Here is a 12,801-nt window from a genome sequence, read left to right on the forward strand (position 1 = left end):
GGAAAAAAAAGAAATCGTAGGGTTTAAAGATTCTATCTTGTGCATTTCTAACACATCTAGAGAATTTTATGTTTCTCTTTAGTCTGTTGTGCCTTTTTCTACATCAGAAGATTGTCACTAAAAACCCTCTTTCCCTCTGCTACCTTCAGCTACCTCTGGATTCCTCATGTCTCAAAGCAGTCAATAAAACTCTGAGTCCATTTCTTCCCACGACAGCCTTGCTGTCATCTCCCAACAGTCATATGGCTATTCTCTCTGTTTTAAAGCTCTCTTTCACGATCTTGATTACCTTCCTGTGTCGTGGGAAAGAAATGGGCCATTTTCCCCTCCTCCTGTTGATTAAAATGTAAATTAGCTGGTTAAAAAAAAAAAAAAAAATACCACTGAGACCCAGACCCTGAAGACTGTTGTTCTTTGATTTGATCCCTGCTTGTTCTTTGCTCCCATAAAGGTTCAGTTTGCCACACAGCCAAGTGAGCTGCCTGGGACCAGAGAATAATCTTGCTCATACACACCTACTCACACTCCACTGTTTTAGTCTTCCTTCTCAGAAATCTTAGTTTTTAAGAATTGCAGAAACGACACATTTAATAAGTATTTATGGAGCACCTCGTATATTCAAGAATGACTCAATCCCTTCTGCAAGGTTCTAGAGACTTCAGTTTTTATGATTAAACCCCAGTCAGCTTTAGAGGTGGTCTCCCTAAGGGAAAGAGAGATTGCTTACAAAAAGCTATAATTTTGTGTATATTCAACGTCCCTGTATCCAGGGTACATATTTCCATGATGATGATGGTGATTTCAAAGAGAAAATAGAAGCCCATAATAGGTCAGAACACCTCGGTTCTCCAGCCCATCTTACCGAAAAACATATCTATCTGCCTTTACTTCCTTTCTTCCTGTCTCAGTGGAGGAGGATACCACATCCTGTCCCGAGTTAACCCTTTAACCTGTGTCCTAGGATGCCTGGACATCCTTCCATCCTGTCTGGTACCTTTCAGTCCACTAATAATTGCTTCCTTCCTTCCTTCTGTGATTTTCAGCTTCTCCCTCTGTACCAACCCCCTTCCCTCCACACATTAACATTTTATTTCTTTCCTCTAAAAGAAAATGAAATAATCCTCTCAGTTTCCTCCCTCTAATTACTACCTGTTATCATCATCTTTCCTTCCACAGCCAGGCTTATTAGAAGACTAGCCCACACTGCTGCTGTTCCCAGTGCTTGTTGGCCCAGACTGATGCCTCCACCACACCCCTGCACCTGGTCTCCTGAAAGACACTTGCTGCTAGGTTTACTTCAGCTTGGCAGTCCTTTTCTTACTTGACCTCTTTGTAACACTTGACGTTGTCAGTTATTCTTTCCCTCTTGAAATTCATGTATCTTCCTTAACTTCAGCTTCTCCAGACTTTTCTTTCTAAATCTCTGACAGCTCCCTCTCAGATTCCTCTGGGGCAGCTTTTCTTTCCCCAGGAGTCTTGCAGGTTGATATTTTGTAGATCTCTTTCTCTGAAAGGGCTGACATTTACTGGATACCGCTATGTTCTGGGAGCTTTACGAGTATTATCTGTTTGGATCCTCCTGGCCATCCTATGAAGTAGGTTCTTTTATTTACTCCATCTTAAAGCTGAGGACCCTGAAGCTTAGAGAAGATAAGAAACTTGCTCAGGATCACAGCTGGTTAAGTGTTAGAGTGAGGATTTAAACGTGGTAGTTCGACCCCAGAGCTTACACTCTCAAGGATTATGCTGTGTTGCACATCCTAAGACCTTAATTATTTCACATATGGGTCTTCAAAAATAACACCTGTCTATCCTAAAATATTTCCATCTTATCTACTAGATCTTAACTGTCTACAGATAACTCAAGGTCAATATGTCCAGAAATTACTTTATCACCTTCTTTGTCTTTCCACACTCCTTTCAGCCCCCTCTTCATGTTATTATTTTCAGTTTTTTAGTGAATGACACCTAATTTCTAGGGAGTCATCCCTTTTCTTCACTTTCCACATCTAATTGGTTTACCAGGTTGATTTAGATTTACCTCAAGTTTACTCCTTTCACTTCAGGTTAGTATAGTGGCTAATAGCATTGATTTTAGAGTCAGATAGATTGGATCAGGAGAAGGCAATGGCACCCCACTCCAGTACTCTTGCCTGGAAAATCCCATGGGTGGAGGAGCCTGGTAGGCTGCAGTCCATGGGGTCGCTAAGAGTCGGACACGACTGAGCGACTTCTTTCACTTTTCACTTTTATGCATTGGAAAAGGAAATGGCAACCCACTCCAGTATTCTTGCCTGGAGAATCCCAGGGGTGGGGGAGCCTGGTGGGCTGCCGTCTGTGGGGTTGCACAGAGTCGGACACGACTGAAGCGACTTAGCAGTAGCAGTAGCAGCAGATTGGATCAAAACTCAAGCATTTCTTTTTAATAGTGGTCAAAATCGGCAAGTTGCTCTGTGCCAAGCTGTGATAACAAATACCTGCCTTTTAGGAGAGTTGTTAAAAGTACAGGGTTAGCTGTGGACCCCTTACTGTGTGCTTAAGACAAAGTCAGGCCCTTTTGACTCTTGATTTTGCTCATTTGTAAGAGGACAGTTTATAATAGCTAACTCAAATGCTTGGCATCATGATTAATGGTAAGCATTTATTTAAAAAAAAAAAGGTTAGTTCTTACTGGCATTGCCCACTGCCATTGCTTTTATGTAGGTCTCACTTTAGCCTGCTTTACTGATACAACCCCCTTGGCCAGTTTCCCTCATTCCAGGCTTCCCCTTCCAGTTCATTCTGCAATCTGCTATCTGAGTGATTTTTTAGAAAACAAATCTGATCACATCACTCCCTTGCTTAAAATTCTCTAATGCAGTGATTCTTCATCAGTGTTTGTGTGTGATGGACCGTTTTATCTTCTAATAAAAACTATGAACCATCTCCCCAGGAAAATGCCCCAACATAATAAATTTTGCATATAATTTTGGGTGGTCACAAATTCCTTGATGTCCTTCTTGGATGCCTGGTTAAAAACCTTTGCTCTCATGGCTTTCCATTACCTTCAGCTTCAGATCAAATTCTGTTACACAAATGAGAAAACCCAGATACACAGAAGGAAAAGAAGTATCTATCTTGCTAACTGGAGAACCACTTTCTGTCCTCGGAAGTTTTTATGCCTACAGTTTAGATATTTTCTATGTTTATCTCTCACTACTTCCCAGCTTGTGCCTCATGCCCCAGCCCAGTACAGCCTCTCGCTGTTCTCTCAAGGGGATGCACTGCTTACCACAATATTTTGTTAATTGCCTGTTTATATATTATCTTTCTTATTTGACTGAACTTCTTGAAGGTGATGATTATGTATTCTCGTGCTGGTACTCAGCCATGTCTGACCCTCTATGACGCCAAGGACTGTAGCCCACCAGGCTCCTCTGTCCATGAGCCTTTCCGGGCAAGAATACTAGAATGGGTTGCCATTTCCTTCTCCAACCTTACAGATTATAAGAGGCTATATTCATAAAATTTGCTAATCTGCTGCAGAATACTAGGATAGGACAGATAATTTGCAATTGTCTACTTCCTAATTTTCTGTATAATAAAAATTGCTAATGGTTACAAATTTTAGAACCTAGAGCCTAAGAGTAAATGAACTAAGGTATATGTACTTGTAAATGATCTGCTGCTGCTGCGTCGCTTTAGTCGTGTCCAACTCTGTGCGACCCCATAGATGGCAGTCCACCAGGCTTCCCGTCCCTGGGATTCTCCAGGCAAGAACACTGGAGTGGGTTGCCATTTCCTTCTCCAATGCATAAAAGTGAAAGTGAAGTCGCTCAGTCGTGTCCGACTCTAGCGACCCCATGGACTGCAGCCTACCAGGCTCCTCTGTCCATGGGATTTTCTAGGCAAAAGTACTGGAGTGGGGTGCCATTGCCTTCTCCGTAAATGAGCTACAAGGTATATACTCATATATGAAAGAAAATGAGAAAAGGAGAGACAGCAACAAACCGTCTAGGGCCCCAGCATCCAGACGCAGCAGCTGTTAACACTTCTGTATCTGCCATGACCTTGCCTGGATGATGAGTACTTTCCAGGGCTCAGCTCATTCTTAGATAACTTGGGGATGAGAGTCATTGCACTTTCTCACTTCAAATAGACATTACGAGTTTAATATATATAAATTTCCCATTAATCCTGTTAAGTGTTTCAATCTTGAGATTATTAAATGTATTTTTACTGCTTCCTGCTCTTTTCTGGACTGGCCTTTATCTGCCCAGTTCTGGAGAATTGGTATGTATGTTTTCTAATTCTTCCTTCCCTAGAATCTTATTTGGGAGGGTTGAAGCAGTTCCTCCATGTGATTTGACCTTGTGTTCTCACAGAACTTAGCTTTGTATGTTTGACGCTTTTTAATACTACTGTATAAGTTAATTTGTACTTTTGGAAGAGAAAATGTGAATAGTTGATATATGCATGGTGTTTTTCATCTTAGTGTTTTCCTGAGGAACAAACTGAAGGTCAGAGAGGACAGTCACTTACTAGACTCTAAACGTACAAAAATTAATACAGAATCAGTACCTTCAAGAAGGTATAAAACTCCAGGGCTACCCAGTAGCAAAAACTGAGACTAGAGTCTGGATGTTTTTAATCTGTAGATTTTCCCTGAACCCTCTTATCTTTCTCTTGGGAAGAGCTGGCAAAGGTTAACTAAAGTGCCTGTGACTTTTTTTTTTTAAGAACTACTCAAATTGTGATAGAATTTCATGCTTCCTCAGGTTTGTGCATTTTCCCTTGTTTTCATCAGCAAGGTTTTGTGTGTTTGTTTATTCTGCTTGAAGGAAAGAGCTCTGAATGACTCACCCCTTATCTTTTCTTTACTTCTCAAAGGGAAGAAGGCAAGTGGTAAATGGGAAAGATGTCAAGTAGTAAAACTTTTAATTCGTGTTTATAAGACTGTAACGATGACTTTAGTTCTTTCATCAGGCTGGAAGAGGAGATTCATTATTGAAATATTATTGAATAAGCAAACTTATGTCGTATTTTTCTTTGCTTTACTTTTAGGATAACCTCTTCAAGCCTTACTGTCTGGAAGTTGGGCTTTTGAATAAAAACATCCCATTTAGAATCGTAGTTCTTGGTTACTATTTTCCCTTCTCATTCAGCCATTTCTTGGCAGCTTCTCTTCCCCCAGATTGACTATTTGTCTGGGAGAAAAATCTTCATGTCTGTCTGTTCTGTAGCTTAAGTAAGATTATGGTCAGAGTCTTTGAATCTTTCTTCTCCTTTGCAATTAACCTGACCTCCTCTAGACTTTAAGGCAGACTGTTAAAGCCAGCCTGTTGCTTGAGGCAAGATGTTTGATACACTTCTTTGGAGTCATCATTCCCTTATCACACAGATGCTTTTGCACTCTCTTAGCATATTGCCCAAAACACAATTAGGTTTATAAACGAACATATTAAAAGTTTTCTTTTGAAAGTGGTTTTTTATAGTTTAAGACTTCTTTAAGAGCACGCTCTTGCATATTTAATTAAGGATTGTCTAGTAAGTTTTGACAGCTGTAAGTAGGAGCTTATAAAACTCTCACATTCATGATGAAGAGGATAGGTTATTAGACACAAAGGTCTTCTATGTATCTGGAAAGCTAATATTACTAGCTATCAATTCTCAGGTAGAAACTAGCAAATAATAACCGAAGGGTAAATGGGTTTCGTGCTGAAATGTGAAGTGTCCATGACCTGTGCTTGCAGTTTCATCTTTCGAAAGGGCTTTGTGGTGTGACTGCTGATTAAGCTCGGGCCGCTGCAGTTGCTTGGTCTGTCAGGAGCTTGGAGCCTGGGAAGGGGAGGCAGCTGCTTGTAAAGGAAGACTAAGGGTGGCTACTTGTTTTTGATTCTTAAAAAAGAAATTTATACTTTTCACATCAGCAGTTCTGGGTTTTGTATTGTTTGTTCTATTTTAAGGGGAGGAAAAAAACCATTTATTTCTTCTCTAGTCATGAAGAGGGACCCACCTGTAAAAAACTGAAGACTGAGGAAGAGGAAGCCCACTTTAGTGTCTCCAGTCTGGCCGAAGGCAGTGTCACCTGTGTAAGCAGAGCTCCCCTGCTGTGCTCCCTCTTTTGGGGAAGTTGGGACTTGGGGAGTTGGCATCAGTTTCTGTTAGTCCTTTGATGTAGCACTTTCTCTGGTCCTTTCAGTATGTAAGCCATGTTTGTCCATCCCACACTTCTTCCTTTCTTCTTTTAATTATTGTCCGTGAATCACCTGTAGGATTATTTATATGATATGTAGTATCAATACATAGAGCACTATATACAGCATGAAACATCACTTTGTAAAGTTTTTCTGGTGACTTCATTTTGCAGCTTTCTGTTTAGTCACAATGGTAGGATAAGTGGGGGCTTAGTGATAGGAGTCTTATCTCCAAGTATATTAGCTTTAAGAATATAAGTCTCATTTCCTTTCTGATGTACAACTCACTAGTTTAGGATTTCTCCAAACCATGTATCCTTTGACACTTGAGATCTTTAATGGAATGGTTTTTGGAACTTGAACCTATTGCCTTATTTTAAGTGACATTGTTTTGAATCAGTGGATCTGAAAAATTGTTCTTTACTACTAGCCAAATAGACTAGAAAGGGTAGCTAGTATTAGGGCATGCCTTTTCCTCTCCTGAAAAAGCTATGCTCCAGAAAAACTGAATGTCTAAAAAATTATTTGGATTTTAGTGCAATATCTTTATAGTAAAGGGAAAAAAAAAATCATGACCTTTTTTATTCTCGAAGCTCTTCTGATGCTATATAGAGCAGACTGGAAATCCAAGTACTTTTGTACCAGCGTTTACCAGCCTTTATAGAACCCCATTGTCTTCTCCCCCTTGAACTCAACTTAGCCCCTATTAAGGTTGCGATCAGAAGATGAGAGACACGGTCATGATCAGAAAGTGCCATATAGCGTGGCAGAGACTTTTGTCTTTGGAACTCTCCAACCTAGCACTGATTTTTATTTTGGGGCCATGTTTAATTTGGGCATGTTTGAATAGTCTACCAAGGTTTCAGTGCCACAGGTTTGATCAGCAGCAGTCTCCAGAAAGGACAGTTCAATGAATCAGGGCATCAGGCTATCAGTTCCTGTGTCTCTTAGTGGGACAGAGATACTCTGAACTGACCCTGCACCGCAGCATCCTCCCCGTCCTAATTGGTTGGGTATCAGGATGGACAGGTAGTCTGCCTGGTAAGCTAAGCTGCCTGGTGCCTCGGGCGTCAGACTTCTGACCCCTCTGGAATGAAGTCAGTTTGCATGAGGAGAGGTGAGTGGAAGTACAGACAGACGGCAGCCCTTTGAACACAGGAATCTGCTAGTTTTTAACAAACCATGGAAATGAAAATGAACAGGAAGGGCCTCTCTTTGTCTTTGCCTGTTTTATAAGAACACACTACATTAAGCTGTCTTGTCTTGCCTGGGGTACTTCCAAAAAGAGACGTGATCTGCAGGTTTACTGTCTGTGGTGTGTTCTAGGTTGGAAGCGTGAATCCTGCTGAGAACTTACGTGTTCTAGTGAGGCAGAAGAAGGCCACCTTTGAGGAAGGTAAGAGATATGCCGTGGGCTTTGCACTTAAGGAAAGGTGTTCGGTTAGGTGTGATTTAAGTCTAGACTAATAATTGTCACTTTTTGTTACACTGTTTTATAGAACGATTTTCTTTCCTGGTACATCTTTGTGACCGTCCCTTGTTGGTGAGCTCACCAAGGCCACAATATGAGCACAGGAAGGTAGATTTAGCACTGGTATTTTAAACAGAGAAAAGCCAATTCAGAGGTCTCCCTGTTAAGAAAACAGTGGGCTGGAATCCTGTAGCTTTTAGTTCCACTTCACTGAAGTTCTCTGGGAATAAAACATTTTTGTGTCATATCCTCCCATTTTCTGAGACATAATTCTTGTTTGCTCCTAAGAGTTTGAGCCCCTTGACAGTAATCTCAGAAAGACCTTTCTCCTGCCCTTAGATTTGATCCTTCTGAAATTGATTACATCCTCATATTTTTCTTATCAGATGAAACCTAGAATTCCATTTAGTCTTGAGCTGATACCAAAGCAACTTGAAGGGATGGATAGAGGGTCTCGGACTGACGTTCATTCACTTGATTGCATTCCGGTTCCTGTTCTTTTTGCCTTTAACAAGTGGCCTCTGGCAATTGTAATCCTACAGCCTTGTATATATAACAGTATTGTATTCATTATTGCTACCCAGGGTCAGGGCCTGTGAGCTAAATAGAGGCTTGAGGTAGAGGCTGAATCTGTGTTCCCCTGGGGGACAAGTACTTATCAAAGGATTTTCCCAATAAAAATCATTTTTTCAGAAAATTCTGGTACCAGTTTTGAAGCTCTAATATTTTCTGTACTTGCTCATGTGACTGCAGGATTGCTCTGTAGGGTATTGAGACAAAAAGTGAGGTTAGGGGCCGGTGATGGGGTTCAGAGAAGAGGGAGGCTGCTGGCACCATAGAAGTGGAAAAATTGAAGCTGTTTCAGGAGAGGAGGGAATGAGGAGAAACAGGTAAGAGGAGAGGAAGTGAATAAATTTGCATAAGGGTGCAGTGTTCTACAGTATATTCTCAACTCATGACTGAGGATATTCTTCAGTGTTGGTAAAACTCTGGGATGCTTGGCTTGAGTGCTCTGCCTGGGGAAGTTGGTGAGGAGGCAGAGTTTTGGGTCTGGAGTTAAGTTCAGGCAGAGCAGAGAAAGCTCCTGAGAACACCAGATGTCTGGAGTTAAGTTCAGGCAGAGCAGAGAAAGCTCCTGAGAACACCAGATGCCAGAGTCTAAAGAGGTCTTGCTTCGATTCATGGGGTCGCAAAGAGTTGGACACGACTGAGTGACTGAACTGAAAGAGGTCTTGAGAGAGTAAATTCTTGAGAATTTGCTTATATCTTAGGAAGACATTGTTTTTCCTAAGCTAATTGGGGATCAAAGCAATCTTGTGAAAATACAGGGGCAAGTGACCCCTCAATGGCATGTAGATCGCAATGTGTTCATGCTCAGTCATGTCTGACTCTTTGTGACCCCATGGACTGTAGCCCGCCAGGCTCCTCTCTCCATGGGATTTCCCAGGCAAGACTGCTAGAGTGGGCTGTCATGTCCCTCTCTAGGGGATCTTCCTGATCCAGGGATCAGAACCTGTGTCTCCTGCATTGGCAGGCAGATTCTTTACCGCTGAGCCACCTGGGAAGCCCATAGATCACAATAGGTATTATCATTATTCCCATTTTACAGGAGGAAAATCTGTAAAACTGGAAGAAATGAACTTCCCCCCAAAATCACACAGGGATTCAAATCCATGTCTCCTTCAAATACTGAATTTTTCTACTTAGCAGTACTATTTCTCCTGATTCCTAATGCCGTCCTTTCCTATGCTGTTTATTTGTTTAAACGTTATAAGGTCAAGCATCTCAAACCTGTGCCCGTAGCTAGGATTTTGGTCAGTAGACTGTTCTTCCCTGTTGAAGGTGACTGAGTCCTGGCACACTGCAGCATTGTGATGGTGGATGTCCCTCTGGACCTCATTCCGGAACTTGGTCAGTCAGAGATCTCCAGTGACCTCACAAAAGCAGACTTCCTGCCGAGCTGCAAAAAAGTGGGACTGCCCACTTGTTAGCAGTTAGTTCTGTCTCATGGTCCTCATTTGACTTCCCTTTCTTGCTTCAAGCTTCAGAAATTTTGTGTCTTCATTCCTTTTCTACCTTCCGTGTTCTTCTATTTGAACATCTCTTGGTGAGCCAAGACTCACCTTGTAAGCCTGAAGAGCTCTCCCAAACTTAAAGCTACCTCCCTGGTTTTGATCTTCTAGAGATCTCTGCCTTGGCCAGGGGAGGCAGAAGTCCTTCTCTCCTCTCCTGTGTATCTATTTTTTAAATGGAGTGGCCAAAAATGTGATTAATAATGGGTAGTTTTACCCTTTGTTAGAACTTGGCCCTTTCACTTCTGTTATAAACCAAAGTATGGGTGTAATTCCTTTGCCCTCGAACCAATGGCAGAGTCATCCAAAACTCTCAACTCAAATAGTTTTGTGATCCTGTCCCCTTGACATGAACAGTCAGCAGCACACTTTCTTTTCTGGTTTTTAGTGTAAGCAATGTTCCTTGTCCTAAGCTTACTGGCATAGAGCAAGTAACACCGAACCCCAGGAACCTGTTCATTCTGGCTGTTGATGCTTTACTGCTGCTGCTGCTGCTGCTGCTGCTGCTGCTAAGTCACTTCAGTCGTGTCCGACTCTGTGCGACCCCATAGACAGCAGCCCACCAGGCTCCCCCGTCCCTGGGACTCTCCAGGCAAGAACACGAGTGGGTTGCCACTTCCTTCTCCAATGCGTGAAAGTGAAAAGTGAAAGTGAAGTCGCTCAGTCATGTCTGACTTTTAGCGACCCCATGGACTGCAGCCCACCAGGCTTCTCCGTCCATGGGATTTTCCAGGCAAGAGTGCTGGAGTGGGGTGTCATTGCCTTCTCCCTGATGCTTCTCTAAGAGGTCTTTAATTCTTATGTGCCCTTCTCCTTCTGGTCCAACTTTCCTCCTTCCTTGCTAGCCACCTGACATTCTGTTACTACAGTTTTACAATAGAAAATTCTTGACCACAGCTCTGTATAAAATAATCATCTCTCAGTTGTGAAGGTGGATCTGTTTCCCTCACACAGTATTCATAAGCCCATCAGTTCCATCATCTGTGGTGTCTGTTATGTGCAGTTGTGAGTTATTGAGAGAACCTGAATCCACAGTTCTCGGAGACCCCTGAGTCGTGACGAGGTGGCGGAACTCTGTTCCACCAAAGTGAATTCACAGGAGCATGACTGGTTAAAAAACAAACCTGTCAAGAAAAGACATCCTAAGTAGAAATAGTATGGACTCCTCTGTGGGGTCCGATATCTAAAACGTCCTAAGTTGCAGTGATAGGGACTCCTGTTTGGGGTCTGCTATCTAACATCAGATTTATTTGCAGTGAGTGTAACGTGCACAGCCATTTGATAGATGATGATCACTCAAGTCTGTGGCCACTGAGGTGTTTCATGATTCTCACATCTTTTTCTCTCACTTTGTTTGGATGATGTCTCATCCTCTAGTCTGCCATCTTCATTCTCCAGCCTCTTAGTCTCATATATCAAACAACATCCTTCCAATTTTAAAGGACATTTCTTAAAATTTACTTCTGTAGGATTGTCCAAAACTAGGCAGAATGTTATTAACGCAACTAGTAATGAAATTATATTATTCAGCAAAGTCAAATAATTTCTTTCAATTCTGAGAGTAGAGCACTGACCCATATGATTTTCTACCATGAATCAAGTCTAACCTCTGGGTTCTCAATCCAAGTTTCTTAAGGGATCTGGGAAAAAATTCCCATATGTGTGTGTTTTATGTATTTTCTTTTGTTAATGGTTTATTAATCTAAGCTATGAATCATATAACCTATCATACCCCTTTCTAGATAAACATAAGAAAATAAAAAATATAGCCTTTATTTGTTTTGCACAGAGCAAATAACAGAAAAATAGCTTCTGTTAAATACCTTAAACATCTTGAAAAAAGGATACTAAATACAAACAGAACTAAAATTTTTAGTATTGTTAGCCCTATAAAAGTTTTTTTTAACTATTTGACATACTTTATTAGTTTTTCCCAAAACAACAGTGATCCATCTGATCATTGGAGAGAAAATACATGATTACAGATTCCAGAGATTTAGTCTATACTTTTATATTTTTTATTAACTATTTTACTTGTCCTTCATTGACTTTCTTTTTGACTAGTTTTAAATTGTTACACTCTAAAACTTGATGATCCATGCTTATTTTATACCTCACTTATCAATGTGAATTTTAAAATGAAAGCTTATTTGGAATTGTAAAGGACCCCTGCTAGAAGGATATGCTATTATTTGATGTGATAACTGTGTATCAGTGACCCTTAGGGTCTTGTTCATCTTCCATGTGGCCCATGGGTTTAGGCCCAGAATGGTTGAGATGACTTTCCACAGATTATTGCAAACGTGTGAATCAGATTCAAGAGCTAGTTGTTGCCTTTTGTGGCCTAAACATCTCCATCGGTTGCTTACATTTCATTAGATGGTACACAACTGCTCTGAAGTTTACATTTTAATATAATAAAATTCATTAACCAAATAATTCCAATGAAATCATTGAAGACAAAAAAGAAAAAATAGAAAAGACACGACATAGAAATCAAAGACTAGCACATACACACAACCACTTTATAAGTAAGTGTTTTCAGTTTTCACATTTGTCCCTAAAAGGCTCCTGTCCATTCTTACCCAGCTTCTAACATCTTTTCAAATTCATGTCAATCTGTGGATCAGAGTATCTCTAATTACGGAGTATGGCTCTTGTAAATTGTAGCCTAGCTGTATGTTAAAAATGAGAGCATGCAAATCAAAACCTGTTTGCTAATAGGTAAGCTCTCTCAGTAAGCACCAAGATTTCTTCCTGAGAGCATTAAAGGACACCTATGTGTGATACACAGCATTTTCAGTCTCCCAGTGTTTTGTTTTCTCATGCCAGGTGGTAAAGTTGCTTGTCTTAAACTTGCTGAGTATTTTTTTTTTCCTTTTTTATTTTAAAAATAGAAAGGGTGTTTTGTTCTCTGGCTGAAAATGTGGAACTCACGTGAATGGTTTCCCTGTGTAGAACAGCTGGAACACAGAGTTCATTGAAGCCTGCATGTAATGTGGTGACCCACTGGCTTGCATTGCTGACCCGTGCCAGCAGTGCAACCAGGCAGTGCTCACAGTTGGCTCTGCTGGAAACACAG

The 12,801-nt window shown here is 41.1% G+C and overlaps 1 protein-coding gene and 1 long non-coding RNA gene across 4 annotated transcripts in view; one reads left to right on the plus strand and one right to left on the minus strand.

Moving 5' to 3' along the window:
• The window catches only part of XRCC5 (X-ray repair cross complementing 5), an 86,022-nt gene that overhangs the window by 41,139 nt on the left and 32,082 nt on the right, over positions 1–12,801 (plus strand). For 2 of the 3 annotated variants that reach the window (XM_061384219.1, XM_061384212.1), the window contains exons 15-16: positions 5,978–6,071; positions 7,503–7,572. In XM_061384219.1, coding sequence (XP_061240203.1) covers positions 5,978–6,071; positions 7,503–7,572 — 164 coding nt within the window. The remainder of the gene's footprint in view (positions 1–5,977; positions 6,072–7,502; positions 7,573–12,801) is intronic. The other variant, XM_061384229.1, reaches the window with a different exon arrangement.
• LOC133228660 (uncharacterized) lies at positions 4,901–9,809 on the minus strand. The gene is made up of 2 exons (XR_009730323.1): positions 9,439–9,809; positions 4,901–6,248 (listed from the first exon to the last, which is right to left on the minus strand). It is a non-coding gene; the product is annotated as an uncharacterized LOC133228660 (long non-coding RNA).

This window comes from Bos javanicus, chromosome 2, assembly GCF_032452875.1.
Source record: "Bos javanicus breed banteng chromosome 2, ARS-OSU_banteng_1.0, whole genome shotgun sequence".
In the NCBI taxonomy this organism is placed as follows: Eukaryota; Metazoa; Chordata; class Mammalia; order Artiodactyla; family Bovidae; genus Bos; species Bos javanicus.